This window comes from Stegodyphus dumicola, chromosome 5 (genome assembly GCF_044657685.1).
Source record: "Stegodyphus dumicola isolate Sdum_Otavi_A_Nest chromosome 5, ASM4465768v1".
In the NCBI taxonomy this organism is placed as follows: Eukaryota; Metazoa; Arthropoda; class Arachnida; order Araneae; family Eresidae; genus Stegodyphus; species Stegodyphus dumicola.
This window is the reverse complement of record NC_140772.1, coordinates 143,068,230-143,086,338: the sequence shown is the minus strand read 5'-3', so window position 1 is coordinate 143,086,338 and position 18,109 is coordinate 143,068,230. Positions and strand designations below refer to the sequence as shown.

Below are 18,109 nucleotides of genomic sequence, written 5' to 3'. Positions count from 1 at the left end.
CGATACACGTTACAAATGGGAGAGGGCCATTATTATGTTTTAGTTACTTTAAAATAATAGATCATAATATATGCTAAATGACAATGCTTGATACTCAAAAGGAAAGTATAACATTTTCAAATAAATGGCTTATTGAAAAGAATCTTGCTTTTCCTCTACCTGTAATCCAGCAAAAGAAAATAAAATGATTATCCAAAACCACTTTTTTAAGTACAAATGAGAAAACAGCAATTCAAACTATAAAAAGTAATGAGAAATTTTAAGAATAAGAGAAGATTAGGAAAGGTTGCTGGAAAAAATTAAGAGAATTGAGACCTTTATCATTAATAAATTCAATAAATGATACCCATAAAATACTGACAAAGTAGAAATAAATTTTCACATTAAAGATCAATATTTTTATAATCAAATGATTTGGGAATACAAAACACTTTTTTTGGTCAATATAAGTTTAAAGGGAAAAAATTACTTAGGATTAACTTTAACACCAACTTTATCCAAGCCTATACGGTCCGTGCATGCATTTCGGCCAATGGCTAGGAGAACCTAAAAAGAAAAAAAAGACATTCACTTTTACTAAATATCTTGTCGAAGCCAAAAAAAAAAAAAAAAAGACAGAGAGAGAGAGTGAAACTGAACAAATGAGTTAAGTATATGTAATAAAATGCTCACTATTTGGTTCCTTCCATGTTCATGCATTTTCCCTTACCTACTTGGACAAAATCTACATGTCTTACTAAAATTTGATTTTTAGATATGCAACTTGGATAGCATATAATCAGATTTCACACATTGAAGAGAATAATCTCTTTTCTAATATAATTTGGTAAGACAGAACCAAATATTACCATTAATACCATTAGAATCAAATAATAAAAACCTCTTACAAAATCATAACATAAAAACCTATTCATTACTTTATTTACAAATCACTCTAAATTCCATAATTTTAATAAATTTTGTTAACAATTAAAAAAAAATAAAATAAAAAAAAATTGCCAGTTTCCATTTTTAGGGCACTGATTTAAGCAACTGACTTACAGTATCATATTCATCTACAATTTCCTCTCCACTTTGCATACGAGCTATAACTTTTAGTTTATGAGGATGGCCAGATTCAGTTTTTTCTATCTGAAAATAAAAACTTATTTAAAATTACATAACAGACACAAATTCCACAATTCAGTTTTGGGACAAAATACTTGGATAAATTTATTCTTGAAGACAGTCATGATTTGAAATTTTGAAAATATCTCAAATCAACATAAAAATATTTATCTTAGGGTTACTGATACAACAGAAACCAATGTGTTGAACTTTGTTTATTTGTGTGTATATCATATCAGACCATTAATATAAATTAATATTTAGAGAAAATATACAAATGCATCAAAAAACACACTGAAAGTACTTATTTTCTATTTTTAATTATTAAAAGAGCATACATCAAAATATTAAAACTATTACCCATATATTAATTATACAATCCCAGCTCCATCACCAAATCTACTGAATATTTTGGGGGGGGGGAGGGTAGAGAAGGGAGATAAATTTATAATACATCTGCAATAAAAGGTTTTATTCTTATATTTTACAAGTCTATTATCATTAAAATTATCACTGGGCAGAAATTCATCATGAACTTTCTTGTGTATAAACACATACTATTTTTGCTCCTTTTGGGGGCAACTTTCAAATGCTTTGAAACAATCTTTTGTTAGATTGCCTAAGAAATTTGTTATTGAAAAGTTCTCCAGCAATATGTAACTGCAAAAAAAATATAGAGAAAAGCCGAATTCCAGCTTAAACTCCTAAAAAAATCATTTTTCACTTAGCATTTAATATTTTTCATTGCACAGAAATAGTTTTTTTTAAAATGCAGGTGAAGGATACATTTTCCAGAAACACTGCAATAATCTACAACTTCATATGCTATAGCATTAAAGAAAAAGTTAATAACTGAATTTAGCCAATAATTTCTAGATATAAATATAATAACCTATCAAAATGAAATTCTATACACAAGATCAGAATTTATGGGAGTGATTCAGAAACTAACCCCCATAATGCTGTAAATTAAAAAACTTGCATAGATTTAAAAAAAATTTTATTTCATCTGAAAGGTACAATTAGCTGTCTTCTATTTTTCAACACAGTCAGCATGTTTATTTAAGCACTTGTTATAGCGTTTTACCAACTTACCAATCCCTTCTGCATAAAACTCAGCCACCTGAGACTTAAACCAATTTGTTACAGTGGTTTGAAGTTTCTCATCATCAGCAAGATGCTGTGCCCCAAGCTACTTCTTTATTGCAGGGAACAGATGGTAATCAGAAGAAGCAAAGTCCAGGCTGTACGGGAGGATGTTGAAACACATCCCAGTTGAATTGGTGGAAAAGATCTTGTGTTTCCTGAGCACTGTATGAGCGAGTATTATGCAGGAACAGAACCTCAGATGTGAGCAGGCCACAATGTTTGTTCTGGATGGCTTTTTTTCACTTTTTTCAAAGTGCTATAGTACACTTCAGAATTGAATACTGTACCATGCTCTATGAATTTGCCAACCAAGATTCCATTAGAATCCCAAAACACAACCATAACCTTCCTTGGATTATAATTTAAAATAGCAATAGACCTAAATTCCCTTTCCCTTCTCTATTCTAAAAGCATTAATAATTTTTTTGCACTGCGTCATTTCTAGACCAATCCATCTCGTATGACTTGCGTAATGTTGATGACATAACTAATTCGAAACCTGAACTCAAAATTTTGAGAACTGAAACTTTTAATAAGTAACCTAAACCCAAACCTTCCCTTAGTGAGCCTCCATATCGGATTAATTGCACACTTTTGCTTCTACCTCTGTTGCTGCTAGGATGCTGTCGCCCTGCTTTCTTCCTATCACAGTATCTTAAAAAATGCAAATATTCTAGAAATAGGCATGATTCAATTGCCCAAGGAATTGTAGCCACAAATGCCAATTGAAATAAAAATGAATATTTAATCTTACTCGGCTGTCAAGTTTCCTCTTCATATGAATCTATATGTTATACCATCAATATTTCTACATCTTTTTCCTTTTCATCACACACACATATAGATAGATATATACACACACAAGCAAGCATTAAACGTCTCTCCCCAAAAAGGAATCTTAAAAAGTCATACGTGAAACCTTTTCAAAGGAAATTTCCGTACCCAGCAACAACTTGAAAATTTATCCACTTGGAACTAAATATTATTTCTAAATGAACTTTTAATACACTCGCTATGAAAAAATTGCAACAAATATAGTACTTCAGTTTTAAATCAAACTTATATTAAAGCTTAAAGAAACTACATCAGAATGACATAAAAATACTTACTTTTAAAGGAACACATGGTCGTATAAAATTTATTCCTTCAGATTTCATATATTCTCCAATTCTTTCTGCCATATCTTGATCAAATCCTCTGAGTAAAATGGATCGTACCATAATAGTTACATTTAAACCAAGTGCAAACAGAAATCCAGCACATTCTAGGGCAACATATGATGCTCCAATAACAAGTGTTTTACCAGGAGAATTTTCCAAAGAAAACAAATCATCACTACAATGTACACACAAAATAATGATTAACAAATAAATTTTTACATGACCACATAAGATAACATAGTTATAACAAATAATTTGAAATGAATTATTTTCATTAAATTAAATGTCACAATCTAAAATCCTAAAAATAGCACTTTAAAATAAAACCATCTCATAATGTTTTTTACATATTCAGTAGGAAAAAAAAAAAAAAAAAAAAAAAAAAAAAAAAAAAGAAGCTGAAATTTCAAGAAAAATCTAAACACTAGCTTTTCTGTATTGTTTCCTTCTATTATGAGAATAAATAACAACATCAATTTTAAGTCATAATAATGAGCATCAAGTGTTTGTTATATATGTAACTGTAACTGTATCTATTATTATCTTAATTATAACTGTAATATAGAATAGTTGATGAGTAATGTAGAATAAATGATGTTTGTGTTAACTTGTAATCATCACTGAGCAGTACCCAACACATATAAAATACAACACATGGCGCAGCCCGTCCTTGATTAAAAAAGAAAATCTTTTTTCAAGAACCATGCAGCCTCGGTAAAGATGTTCTAAACAAAAACATCATGGGAAGTTGTTTACTGTGAAATCGAAACTTATATCGCTGGTAAGTGAGTTGTTTATTTTTATTGGAAGTGGCTAAAAATACGTATATATAAACTATTTAATGTCCTAAATTAAATATGGATGGATTAAAGCCACCAAGTAATCTAAGTTTCGAAGGAAATTTAAGCGAAAATTGGAAGAAATGGAAACAAAAATTCCAAATTTATATGTTAGCGTCTGGTGGTATTACTAAATCACCTGAAATTAAAGTAGCTATTTTATTGCATATAATTGGTGAAGAAGCACTTGAAAAATTTAATACTTTTAATTTAAGTGAAGAAGATAAGAAGGATGTTGACAAAGTAACTGAAGCTTTCGAAAATTTTTGCATACCGAAAGCAAACGAAAGTGTTGATAGACATATATTTTTCTGTCGAACACAACATGTAGGTGAATCGTTTGATGATTTCTTAACCGATTTAAAGAAATTAAGTAGCAACTGTGGATTTGCAGAATTAAAAGATAGTTTAATAAGGGATAGAATAGTAAGTGGAATTCTAAATAAAAATCTCAAAGACAGATTATTAAGGGAAGATCAGTTAACATTGGAGAAATGTATTAAAATGTGTAAAGCTTCTGAATTAGCAGAACTTCAGCTGAAAACTTTAACTGAAGAAAATAAAATAGAAGCTATCAAACGTAATAAATTTCGACCTTCAGAAGAAAAAAGTCAGCCTTGTAAGAAAGACTATCATGTAAAACAAAGTACTAAATCTTCTTCAAACTATCAAGGAAATAAGTACAATAATCCAAAACCATGTAGAAAATGTGGAACTTTTCATAAGTTATACAACTGTCCTGCTTATAATAAGATTTGCTTGTACTGTAAAAAGAAAAATCACTTTTCTAAAATGTGCACTTTTAAAAATGTTAATGTTGTACAGAATAATTTAGAGCATGAGTTATATAATAATGGTAATGAATATATTTTAGGGTCAGTAGAAGATATAAATCCATTTTCTAAAAATAAAACCGAATGGTTTGAAAAACTAAAAGTAAACATATCTAAATATTTATTTGTTAAGTTGGATACTGGAGCTCAGTGTAATGTGCTACCATTGCCTAAATTTAAACAATTAAATTTAAGAGAGAAATGTTTGACTAAATCAAAAGTCACTTTAAATAATTACAATGGTACTACAATTGATGTAGTTGGAAAATGTAAATTATTATGTGAAACATCAAAAGGGAACAAGGATGAAATAGAATTTCAAGTCGTAGCATGTGATAAAAATGTTCCAGCTATTTTAGGGTTACCTACATTGCAAAAATTAAACCTAATACAAAGGATTTGTACAGTAAATCCTGATTCTAATGAAAAGTTACCAGAACTTTTAAAAAGATATCAAGATTTGTTTAAAGGAACTGGGAATTTAACTGGATATACATATCATATTAAATTAAAACCAGGAGCTGTTGGTAAAATAGAACCCTGTAGGAAAATTCCACTTAGCTTATTAAATCCATTAAAAAAGGAATTAGCAAGAATGGAAAAAGATGGTATTATAAAGAAAGTTAACCAACCAACAGAATTCGTGAATTCATTAGTGGTAGTAAGGAAAAAGGATGGAAATTTAAGAGTGTGTTTAGATCCTCAGCACCTTAATCAAAATATACTCAGAGAACATTATCACATACCAACCTTTGAAGAAATTTCATCTCAAATGACAAATGCAAAGGTCTTTAGTATTTTAGATGCAAACAAAGCATTTTGGCAAATTAAACTGTCAGATTCAAGTTGTGAATTTACTACATTTAACACTCCGTTTGGTAGATATTGTTTTTTAAGGTTGCCATATGGACTGAGTTCATCACCAGAAGTTTTCCACAGAAGTTTTTCTGAAATTTTTAGTGATTTAGAAGGAGTTCAAATATATATAGATGACTTATTAGTTTGGGGTAAAGATAAAAAAGAACATGATTCAAGATTAAAGAAGTTGTTGGACAGAGCCAGAGAAAAGAATGTTAAATTTAATTTAAATAAATGTAAATTTGGGCTGAATGAAGTGAAATATATGGGACATATATTTTCTAAAGATGGTTTAAAACCAGATGAAGACAAAATTAAGGCTATTCTAGATATAAAACCACCAAAAAATGTGAAAGAATTAGAAACTTTCCTAGGAATGATTACATATGTTTCTAGATTTATACCTAATGTATCAGAATTGACATCATGTTTAAGAGATTTGTTGAAAAAACAAGTTATCTGGAACTGGAATGCAACACATGAAAAAGCATTTAGAAGACTAAAAGATGTCTTGGTAAATAAACCAGTTTTACAGTATTATGATATAAACATGCCAGTAGTTTTATCTGTAGATGCATCTCAAGAAGGACTAGGAGCAGTCTTACTGCAGAATAATTTACCAGTGGCATATGCATCTAAGGCATTAACAGATACACAGAAGAATTATGCTCAAATTGAAAAGGAAACTTTAGCTATTGTATTTGCGTGTGAGAAATTTCACCAGTATATATTTGGAAAAAATATTACTGTGGAAAGTGATCATAAACCACTGGAATCAATTTTTAAAAAGCCATTAAATAAATGCCCTGTAAGACTACAAAGAATGCGTATAAGATTACAGCCATATCAGTTTGAGATAAAATATAAACCAGGAAAAGAACTTTTTATAGCGGATGCATTATCAAGATCATTCACTGATAAAGGATCTGATTTCTTTGAAGGAGAAATAGAAGCTCATGTTGGATTAGTTGTAGAATGTATACCAATGTCTAATGGTAAAATGGAAGTTTTTCAACTGGAAACAGAAAAAGATGAAGAACTACAAGTTTTAAGAAAATTAATTAAAACTGGATGGCCAGATGAAAAATGTATGGTTCCAGAACTGGCAAAACCATATTTTAACTTCAGAGAAGAACTATCAGAAGCAAATGGATTAATATTTAAAAATTCCTGTGTTGTTGTACCAAGAAGTTTACGAAAAGATATGTTAAGCAGAATTCATTATGGTCATTTAGGAGTAGTAAAATGCAAGATCAAAGCAAGAGAAATATTATATTGGCCAGGAATGTCCAAAGAAATTGAAGATTTGGTACTGAATTGTCAAACATGTTTAAGTTTACAAAAAGCTAATACTAAAGAACCAATGATATCTAAAGAAATACCTAATGGTCCATGGGAAGTATTGGGAACAGACCTCTTTTACTTTCAAGGAAGGGATTATCTAATAGTTATAGATTATTTTAGCAAATATGTTGAAATTGGACATTTGGAAGATTTGTCAAGTGTAGCAGTGATAAAGCAATTGAAATCAATTTTTGCAAGACATGGTATTCCGAAAATAGTATATTCGGATAATGGTCCACAATATAATTGCAGGAAATATAAAGATTTTGCAAGAAGATGGAATTTTGAAACCAGAACTTCAAGTCCAAAATACCCACAGTCTAATGGAATGGTTGAAAGACATATTCAAACTGTCAAGCGAATGTTAGAAAAAGCTGTAGTTGACAACAAGGATCCATATTTAGTTTTACTGGAATATCGTAACTCTCCTATTTCAGATGAAATTAAGTCACCTTCAGAATTGATGTTTGGAAGAAAAGTAAATGGATTGATGCCTATAAAAGAGAATTTTGTCCAAGCTAAACGATATGAAGACCATAAACAACATTTACTGAAGAGACAAATCTTACAAAAAAGTTATTATGATAGGAATGCAAGACCATTAAAACGACTGAAAACAGGAGATCATGTTTACATAAAAGAGAAAGGGAAAAAACTAAATGAAAGAGGGAAAATTATAGAAGAAGCAGAAAGACCACGTTCATATAGGATTATAAGAACAGATGGAAGAATTGTAGAAAGGAACAGAAGAGACCTTCTTAAAGGAACTAATCAGGAAGAGTTTGCAATACAAAACAACTATGAGAATGAAGTTATAGATGAGCCCGAGATACATGAAAATAGTAGAAGCACTTCAAATTTAGATGTGCCTGTAAGTCCTTCAAAATCTAACAGAAGTGTTGTGTCACCAAATAGCAAAAGAAGCATAGTATCATCAAATTTTTCAAATGGACATAACTACGTCACTCGATCTGGTAGGACTGTTAAGAAACCTTATTATTTAAAAGAATATGTTTAATTTTACTACTATTATTATTTTTTATAAAAAAGGGAGATGTTATATATGTAACTGTAACTGTATCTATTATTATCTTAATTATAACTGTAATATAGAATAGTTGATGAGTAATGTAGAATAAATGATGTTTGTGTTAACTTGTAATCATCACTGAGCAGTACCCAACACATATAAAATACAACACAGTGTTAAATCTTCATATGCAAAAAATATAACTTACTTAAGTATGTAAAAGCTTCCAAAGTTATGCTACAAATAACAATGTAACCTGCCTCTGCATTTGTAACACTATATGCCATCCTTATTTGTATTTATTTTACTTATTTATCCTCTTCTTATTATAATGTTATGCAGTCAAAAGTCGTTAATCCGGACTCGTCGGGACTTCGGCGATTCCGGATTATAGATCACCAGTTTAAATCTGGTAAGATGGCATGCAGAAATTATAAAATTAAAAATATGAAACCGTAATTCCGTTGTTCAAGTGCTATAATTGCTGTGTCGAGAATACCGACTAATTTGTCAATCAAAATTTTTTCGTTTTCAATAACTTCTGTGTCATTGTCTTCACTATCAGAAGCGAATTATAATGACGAGGAATTTGATTTAAATCATATCAAAGATGGAGTACATCGAGATGAAATACTACATTTAGTAAGAAATTATAAGCCAAATAAAATAAAAACATCTGCCCTGAATATAAGGATAGTGCTGACAGATCAACTTCCAATTCATTGCGCTCTGCGCTCTATCATTTACTGTGCGTGGAAAATTTACCTTTTGAAAAAGAATTGTTCAAAATATATGTTTACATGTTCTGAAAGAGTTACCATCTGTCTTCAAATACAAAATGAAATCTCTCTCCCCATATACATATATTAATTAATTCACTAATTAGAACTAAAAAAAGAAAAGCGTCAATTGAAAAGCTTAAAAGGAGAAATTATTATAAAATTATTCATTATATTAAGATTAGATAGCAATACTTTTCATCATATGTTTTCTATATAATTGAAAACAGGGACAATAATGCCTATTTTTTGCTCAAAGTGTCAAATAAACCCATTAGATAATAAAAGCTAAAACTTTTGAGCAAAATGAATGATTATGGTTGGATAAAAGATTAAAACCAAATGACAGTAAGACAAAATACTAATATACTAAATTATATATATATTTTTATTATTAGTATACTTTTATTTTTTTATTAGTATATCAGTACATTTTACACCAAAAGGATATCAAAAGTTGTGCTATAGTACTTTTATTCTTGCTAATAAATTACCTTGTAATGCAGTATTCTTTAGCACCTTCAATATCAGGATACCTTGGCCTTTCACCAGTAGCAATGATAAAATCCTTGGCAGTTAAGAGAGATTCTTTGCCTTTCTTATCAATGGTCTATTAAAAAGTGAAAGCAGAGAATTTATTTGCATAATTGCTAAACAGAACTGAGCAAATATGCATTTTACAATGAATTATAACAAAAAAAGGTACTTTTCCGTTTCGCTGGCGCAAATCTTGCCAAGCAGACTTTATTGGTTACAACATACAGTATACACATAAAAAATATTAAAAAAATTTTAGTTCTAAGAATTCTTTTTTTGAAGGCATAAACATTTTAATATCGCTTAAAACTTTATAAAAAGACAATAAATAAAGACAATAAATTTGTAAAAAGACATTAATTTAAGAATTTACTATGCTTTCACGGTTCAACATCCTAAGTCTCTGGTTCATATCATGTGACCCCAAACGATCTCATCTCACGTAAACTACTCTACAAAAATCTAATGCTCTCAGTAATTATCTACATTAATTTCAAGTTAAATCTTAATTTGGAACACAAGTTTAAATGCAAGAAATATTTCAATGCGTACGAATAGCTTACTCAGAAATTATGTAAAACTGCAGTGCTTTTACTTCACTAATGCATTCTCATTAGAATTGATGAATTTAATCCTTGACTTTCCTTTTCTATATTTTCGGCTTCGGGTAAGAGCTGTGATTGCATCCTAATTGACCTAATTACCGAAAATGGCCTTAGACACAAAACTGATATATCTGATAAAAATTCTATGTAATTATATGCCAGTATTGAAAGAAATAATCAATCTGATAAGAAAAAGCTGCGACTTGTTTTGAAAATGAGGCGTAAAAGGTTACCAGCGAGAATATTCGTTTGGCATCCGTTGTACCATTATTGGCGACTTTATCGCTTGCGCCGGCAAAACGGAAAAGTACCCAAAAAAATTCCTTACTTTTTATTGAATTTTGAAAGTTTAAAAAAACCATAGAGAATTCAATTTTTTTAAAATAAAATACCTTTAACTGAACTCATTTACTTAGTGAACTATCAATAAAAATCAATAAGTTTGTATGATATTTTTAAGAATTTATTTTGGATACTTTATACTCATTGGAAGTATTATGGAAAATACATTTGTGATATATTAACCATTTGACTGCTAAGCAATTCTTTCTTGCAAGAATGCATGAAAACTGCACGACATATTTTGACTTGATGTTGTCAAATAATGCCGCTGAAATACGGTATTTGCATATTTGACAAGCATATCAACCTGCCACATGGGTCATAATTCGGGTTGCCTGGTTCAAATAATAATGTATTGTCAATCTAGTGAAAAATCAGTTGAAAACTATCCCTTGAAAACATTGTCCTAAACCATGGTATATATTTATCCAATAACTATCAATTGTTGGCCTTCTCGTAATCCCCATTTTGAGCAAGACTGCAATAAAGGCTTTTATTTCGTATATCGTTGTCGGCGTCCACTTTTTTGCTCGAGAATTATTCGAAACAGTGTACGAGGCAAAAAATTGGGTAGCAAATTGATTTGTTTCTCTTACGATGGTTTCAAGCAATTATGTGGTAAAAAATAAATTGAAATATGTTATGGGTGTAGCATCGGCGAGAGGCGCACATCTAGGTCCAGGAGTCTCGAAAAAATTATTTGTTGCTTTGGAAAACACATTTGTCAGAGGAATATTCTTAAAAGTTGGTGTTTCTTCTGTTTCTGAAGATGAGATAGAAGACTCACTTTCAATCTTCATTCTTTTTCACTACTTGTGTCTGTTCTTTCACCCTCCTCAGAATCACTAGCAATTGAATCAACGTCCGAAATAATAGCCCATGACATGGTTATTTTTTAATAATAATATATAAAAACGGTAAAAAGTTATTTTAGAATGCATCCGTGTTACAAAGTGTGCGTGAGGTCAGACTACGTTCACACCCACGGAGCAACAAAGACACACTGAAAGTCGCATTTTCGAGACAAATAAAGCAGCACTTTTGCACCACATAACAGTCAAATGGTTACTAACCAAAACAGTTCCTGTGAAGATTTGGCACTAACATATTTGGCTCGCTAACACATATTACGTAAGTTAATATATACTGTGAACCAATACACATTTCCGTAAGTTATTAGTATGTTATGTACATTATCAAGACACAGCCAATTACTAAAAGACAGAAATGTTCTTGATAACTCAGGGAGCAAGAGCAAGTTACACTATAATTAGTAAAAATGAATACTAGATACTAATTAACTACTTTTGACATTCATTTTCCCAATTTAATAATACAACACAGTAAAAATTATCACACTGATTTGTGCTTATAAAAATAATAAAATAGATTTTATTTCAAAATTAATCTAAATCTTGAAATACCAAAACAAAGCTTAATCTATTTTCACTGTATAATTTTCATTACATACAGCATATAAGTAAAAAAGAAAAAAAGTTCTTACAGGTACATCTTTTATGGTTCAAAATTAGAACAATTAAAAATCTAGTTTTTGTTTTTACACCCATCCCAAAACAGCTTCTCTTATTTCAAAATATATTTCATTGTTCATGTTTATATATCTTAAATGAAAAATCTCACAAAAAGTAAATGGGATAAAACTGAGTATATTATTTCAGCAATTAAACCAAATAAATCACAATAAAAATTGGGATGATTAAAATCAAGGATCATTTTAATTTGTAATTTCATGTAATACAAGTCAAGTTTAATTTTCACAAAAATAAATTACACTGGTTTATTTTTAAAGCCATTATCACAAAGGTAAAATTATCACAGTTTTTATATTTGCTTATTATGTTATCTCAAATTTAAGCATGAAATTATGAAGTAAGCATATTACATTTAGAGATTTATATTCAGAAAAAAATAAAACTGACACTAAGTTAATGATTAAAAATATGCAAAGTGATCATATATGAAAACAGAAAAAACTTCCAAGCAAATTTATTACTCAAATAATGTATGCAGTAAAATTTTTATGTAAATCTCTATATACAAACCTATATGAAATTTTACTATCTTAGCTAAGACAGGCCATCAAATTTTGCCTCTTTTTTCATGCAATAAAATTACTATCTTCATCGTGGTATCTTTATGTAAGAGTTTTCTTTTAATAAAAATGCCTGTTCTTTTACATCGATAGTAATGAATCAGAACACTATTAGAAGTTATGCTCCAAAGAAGCAATAATTACAATATCTTCTTAAATGGGATAACGGTTAAATTTCATTCTGAAAAGTAGAACCTGTATTACTAGTTTGGTGCTTTACATTTTTGTAGTAAACATATAATCTGGAAGCAAAATGAATTATACAAAAGGCAACACCTATGAAATATGTTTTTAAAATATGCAATGCAGAAATAACGACATATTATTCCTACTTCTTATTCTTCTATATTCTTTTAATTCATCTCACAAAATAATATAAAATACATCCTGCATAATTCTCCCCTCTCAATTTTCATGTGGTTAAAGTTAGCAAAAATAAATTAGGGACAAAAATGTAAACAAGCTATATATATAGTCAATATTTATGTAATAAAATATTTTATAACTAAATATTGAACTGTATGAATTTAGAGCATTTAACCAACATGTATATAATCAAAAAATAGTAAATACAATTTATTTTTCAACATGATTTAACAGCTAATTAAAAATTTGTATTAATGAATACAATGCTTTACATGAAATAAAAATGAACCTATAAAAATGTTACATATAAGTCAATAACCCCCAAGTTAAATGAGGTCATAAAAGCACTAAGTATAAAAAGTTTGAAAAATACAGCTTTATATCAAAATTTATTCAATTTTTTATCCAATATTAATACACCAAAATCAGTTTCCACTTACCTTTACTTGATGATGGTCTACAAATTCTCCATAAGCATTAATATATTTTACTTGTTGAGTTCTAAGCTGAACTTTGTAGTTCCAGTTTAATGATCCTATATAATTTTGAATATTTTCTCGCATAACCACCCAATTATGCTGAACTATTAGAAACAGAAAAAACAAATTTTTCAAAATTAATTTTCATAAGTGTTATCTTTTACATATCAGATTTTCTATTAATTAATTTGATACACATTAAATATCCCATTAATAGTTTTAAATTAGCTGAAATCTGTAAATTAAAATCTGTAAATTATTTCTTCATTTAAACATTCAGAAGTTCACTGTAAAGGAATATTATGTATCGCTACAATTTCCCAGAAAATCTATCAAGAAGAAAACCGCTACCTTATAAAAATACTCCACTTAAAAAAAATGGGGAGAGAAGGGAAGGAAGAAGACTAGATCATTAAACTATAGAAATGCATGCCAGAGACAATTGCACAACAGGAGGAATGCCTTCATGAGAAATTTCCAAAAATAACCAGCTCATAAATACATAACATGAGAGTTACATTAAGAAAAAAGGAGGAAAAAAGGCAGGCATCCTATTCAATAACTGAGGATACATATGTATTTATTGCAAATATCTTGGCAGAAGTTGACAAAATTTTCAGAAAGGGATAAACTCTTACAACTCTGTATAACCCTTCTTCATACAATCATGTTCATAACACTCCTTCAGTCAAACAACATTACCCTTTCCGTATGTGTTCTTTTTGTTGCATTCAAACTTCCAACTGTTTTTAAAGACAAATTGTGATATTTTTGCTTTAAATTTAATTTTTAAACACAGCAACTTCCATGTTACCAATGGAAGAAACTGTGGTAGGACTTTTATATGAATACAACATTTTGCTGTGAAATCTCTAAAAGAAACTATGATCAAGCCAGTATGCAATTTATGATACTGATATGTACTCTGATGATTTTTACTCAGAAAGAAACAGATTGCTGTGTACATGGGGAGAAAAGCACCAGAAATTAGAGGAGAATTTAGTAAAAAACTGTGTTATTGCATGTATCATATCATATCTTATATGCAAGTACTTATCATCAATCCAAGTGTAAACTATCACTGTTTCATGATTTTAGCTGATCAGGCACTGCTGACCAATTAAATGAAGAAACTTAGCAATATTAAAAAAAATCTGATGTGTACACCACATGAATTCCTTATACGGAATAGTAAATTATACACATTTTTTCTTGCATTTCATTTAAACTTATTGGATTGAATTTAATCTACTTTGTCAATAGCACATAAACCACAATAGAATAAATGCACTTTTAAAATTCACTATATTTGTTTACCATAGCGACACTCTGGCGCTAGATTCACTTAACAGTATTATATTTCGTTCATATTATAACTCAGAATGCACAAAATTTATATCATTTAAAGAATAGAATTATCTAACCATTGCCACATGTTCTATTCAAATACTATAATAAAGCTAAAATGATGTATAAAAGAAATTAAGCAAACAAAACAAAAAAGAAACAGTTTTTCACAAATGATTGAGTATTTCTCATTCAATTAATTCAGTTCTCACGAAAAATACATAAAAACTCAAAATCTATATTAAAAATTACAAAGTAAATCTTAAACATTTATTTCCTCAAAAAAATTCCAGAAAGGATTAAGCATGATTTAATTCGCAATAATAAAAGAAGGCATCTTTGTTGTTGTGAAGCCTAGTCTCTCTAGATTGGCAACAAATCTACTACAGTCAAAAGTCGTTAATTCGGACACCCATAATCTGGAATGATCTATAATCCGGACCTCAAAGCTACAAACTTTCTGCGCATGCATTGCGTTGACGCATGCGCGTAAGACCTTTATGGTTGCGAATATGCATGTGCGCAAAATACGTTTACGAATGCACGTTTAATGTATAACGAACAGTATAAGCTAAAATTACCTAATTATCTATTTCAGTTAATGCTGCAGATTGCGTTGTTCCTTAATCTTCGAATTGGATCCGGCTTATTATTTTTTGCAGACTGTTAGAGCAATTTTATGAAAGTAAGCTTGAACTTTCGATTATGTCAAATAGAATTCTGATATATATTTACTAATATGTAAAAGATCTACAAAGCGAAAGTATGTTTCGAAGTCTATTAAACAAAAAGTGGAATTGCTGCAAAAAATGGATAAAGGCAAATCCTTTGTTTATCTAAACTATAACGTTTGTTTATCTAAACTTTGTTTATCTTTAACGCTGCGGCGGGGGCGCAATGAATTGGAAGTTGATCTGTCAAGCACTATCCTTATCGTCAGAGCAGATGTTTTTATTTTATTTGACTTATAATTCCTTACTAATGTAGTATTTCATCTCGATGTACTCCGTCTTTGATATGATTTAAATCAAATTCCTCGTCATTATAATTCGCTTCCGATAGTGAAAAAAGTGACAGAGGTTATTGAAAACGAAAAAATTTCGATTGACAAATTAGTCGGTAGACACAGCAATTATAGGACATGAACAGCGGAACTTTGTAACTGAACAAGAAATTGTCTGTTTATAGAATTAAAGAGAATGTATTATCACATAAAAACGAAGCAACTTAAACAACTTACATTGAAAGAAATGTTTAATAAAGTAAACAAATAAATATTAAGCTTTTTTTTTTGTAAACTTTGATACCCTTTGGATCATAATTGTTCTTTATTTCATAAATTACGGTTTCATATTTTTAATTTTATAATTTCTGCATGCCATCTTACCAGATTTAAACTGATGATAATCTGGAATCACCGAAGTCCAGACTAGTCCGGATTAACGACTTTTGAGTGTATTCTCTTTAAAATGTAAACAAATATGTCCGCCATGTTATTTAAAAATTAGACTCATCTGCACTTAAACAGCTTTTAAATTGTTGATAATTGTACAAATATTGCTTGTGAATTTACTAAAGGCATAAAAACCTTAACCGGAAGATAAAAACAACATAATTCAATCATTTTTAAAGCAAAAAATGCACAATTTACAAACATATAACATATAAAAGAAACTGAGATCACCAAGTCGGGTAACGAAGTAGATATATACGAGGGTTGGAACTTTAATAGTGGCAACTATTTATTTACAAGGAATACAAAAGTTAATCATGTCACCATGTTTTACAGTCCTTCAATATAGTCGCCAGCATTGTGTACAACCCGTTTCCAACAATGTGAAAGTTGAAGAATATCCGTAGCAGCGCCTGTTTTGTTGATAGTTTGAATGGACCGGTCTACTGCCGCAAGAATCTCAGGAACAGTTTGGAAGCGAGTGCCATGAAGTGGTTCCTTCATCTTAGGAACTAAGTCATAGTCACAAGGGCTTAGATCTGGGGAGTATGGTGGATGGTAAAGCACTTGCCAGCCCCATTGCTTGAACAAATCAGTCACAGCTTGTGCTGCATGCGGCCGAGCATAGCAATGCAAAATAAGAGGAGCGTTCTGCAGAAAGTGTCGCCGTTTTTTTCTCAGAGCTGGTCGGAGATTGTGCTCCAAAAATGAGCAGTAATACTGCACAGTGACGGTCTGCTGTGGGGGAACGGTATGCGTTAGGATGACACCATCACAGTCGTGCATGAGAATCGCCATAACTTTCACATTGCTGGGGTTCTGACAAAATTTTGAACGTCATGGTGACCTGTGATGATGCCATCCATTTGATTGGTGTTTCAGTTCTGGCTGGTACGATCGGGCCCAAGTCTCATCCACCATAATGATACGGCATAAAAAAGCATCTCCTTCATGCTCATAGCACTCTAGGCGGGTTCGGGCAGCATCGTATCGTAGCCATTTCTGCATTTCCGTAAACTGATGTCGAACCCATCGTGAAGCAATTTTTCTCATGGACAGGCATTCCTTCAGAATGTGCAGCACAGTCGTATGCGCTAATCCTGTTTGTCCGGCCAGCTAACGAATCGCTTGGCGGCGATCACTGTCCATTAGTGTGGCAACAGCTTGCCACGTCTGCATCGCTGACACTCGGACGACCTGGCCGAAGCATGTCTGCTACGTTTTGGCGTCCTTCATTGAATGCTTTTACCCATCTTGCTATGAATCTGTAAGGCAATGCAGATTCCCCACAAGCCTCTTGAAGCCCTTGATGACACTGTCGTGCTGTACGACCTCTGGCACATTCAATTTTTATCCAACATCGTTGTTCTTGTTTTGAAAACATCCTGACAACACTTACTTTAGACCGCGAGCTAATACAAGGATCCGTTCTTCACGCCACTCCGCACGCGCGTGACGTAGGCAGGACGAGTCTTTTTGCTGAGAGGTAAGGTAGGTATGTAGTTTACGTGTGGTATATGCAATATTCTTTGGTTTTGTTGCGTAGCGTTTTTTCAGCTGTGTTGCCACTATTTAAGTTCCAACCCTCATATATATAAATATATTTTAAAGTAAAAAGAACAAACGATAAAAGACCTATAGAATGAATTTTTCTTTCATTGTTGGAGATTTGTTTATATGTTTTATGTTGCTGATACAGTTGAAGAAAGTATTTTAAACATGAATGCATTATTATGTGTTGAAAATGAGATGCTTGAGACTGTGAACG

At 30.6% G+C, this 18,109-nt stretch overlaps 1 protein-coding gene across 1 annotated transcript in view; it reads right to left on the bottom strand.

Moving 5' to 3' along the window:
- Positions 1-18,109, bottom strand: part of LOC118205402 (thioredoxin reductase 1, cytoplasmic-like) — a 68,802-nt gene that overhangs the window by 38,307 nt on the left and 12,386 nt on the right. Inside the window, exons 7-11 of the mRNA XM_085817142.1 lie at positions 13,503-13,645; positions 9,594-9,709; positions 3,366-3,591; positions 1,042-1,131; positions 470-546 (exon numbers count right to left, since the gene is read on the bottom strand). Coding sequence (XP_085673268.1) covers positions 470-546; positions 1,042-1,131; positions 3,366-3,591; positions 9,594-9,709; positions 13,503-13,645 — 652 coding nt within the window. The remainder of the gene's footprint in view (positions 1-469; positions 547-1,041; positions 1,132-3,365; positions 3,592-9,593; positions 9,710-13,502; positions 13,646-18,109) is intronic.